The 976-nt window shown below is 59.9% G+C and overlaps 1 protein-coding gene across 1 annotated transcript in view; it reads right to left on the bottom strand.

Moving 5' to 3' along the window:
- LOC112964064 (neuroligin-2-like) overlaps positions 1-917 on the bottom strand; it is a gene marked incomplete at its 3' end in the record, with an annotated part of 8,100 nt that extends 7,183 nt beyond the window's left edge. The window contains exons 1-2 of the mRNA XM_026061704.1: positions 833-917; positions 191-376 (exon numbers count right to left, since the gene is read on the bottom strand). Coding sequence (XP_025917489.1) covers positions 191-376; positions 833-917 — 271 coding nt within the window. The remainder of the gene's footprint in view (positions 1-190; positions 377-832) is intronic.
- Positions 918-976: the final 59 nt, after the last annotated feature.

Raw genomic sequence — 976 nt, 5'->3', positions numbered from 1 at the left:
CTGTACCATTCTTGGTGGGTACGTAGACATGGAGGTAGACGCCACCTCCCACATCCCATTTTGCCCATTTCCACCCTGTTTCTCCCCATATCCCCACCGTTCTTGGTGGGTATGTAGGGATGGAGGCAGAGGCCACCTCCCACAGCCCATTTTTTGCCCGTTCCCGCCCCGTTTCCCCCCGTCCCCATACCGTCCTCGGTGGGCACGTAGAGGTTGAGGTAGAGGCCACCTCCCACACCCTGTTTTGCCCGTTCCTGCCCCGTTTCCCCCCATATTTGTGTCATCCTTGGTGGGCACGTAGAGGTTGAGGTAGAGGCCATCTCCCACACTCTGTTTTGCCGATTTCTGTCCCGTTTCTCCCCATACCTGTACCATTCTTGTTGGGAACGTAGACATGGAGGTAGATGCCACCTCCCACACCCCGTTTTGCCCATTCCTGCCCTGTTTCTCCCCATGTCCCCAATGTTCTTGGTGGGCACGCAGGGATGGAGGCAGAGGCCACCTCCCACCCCCCCATTTTGCCCGTTCCCACCCCATTTCACCCCATATCCCTACCGTCCTCGGTGGGCACGTAGAGGTTGAGGTAGAGGGCACCTCTCACCCCCCATTTTTTGCCYGTTCCCGCCCCGTTTCTCYCCATATCCATTCCATCCTTGGTGGGTACGTAGGGATGGATGAAGAGGCCACCTCCCACCCCCCATTTTTTGCCTGTTCCCGCCCCGTTTCCCCCCATATCCATGCCACCCTTGGTGGGTACATGGGGATGGAGGCAGAGGCCAGCTCCCGCACCCCATTTTGCCCTTTTCCGCCCCGTTTCCCCCCCCGTCCCTACCGTCCTCGGTGGGCACGTAGAGGTTGAGGCAGAGGCCACCTCCCACAGCCCATTTTTTGCCCGTTCCCACACCGTTTCCCCCCATATCCCTACCGTCCTTGGTGGGTACATGGGGATGGAGGCAGAGGCCACCTCCCGCCCCCC

Source organism: Apteryx rowi, unplaced genomic scaffold, assembly GCF_003343035.1.
Source record: "Apteryx rowi isolate R43461 unplaced genomic scaffold, aptRow1 scaffold_1830, whole genome shotgun sequence".
In the NCBI taxonomy this organism is placed as follows: domain Eukaryota; kingdom Metazoa; phylum Chordata; class Aves; order Apterygiformes; family Apterygidae; genus Apteryx; species Apteryx rowi.
The sequence above is the reverse complement of the archived record's forward strand: the minus strand, read 5'-3'. Positions and strand labels throughout refer to the sequence as shown.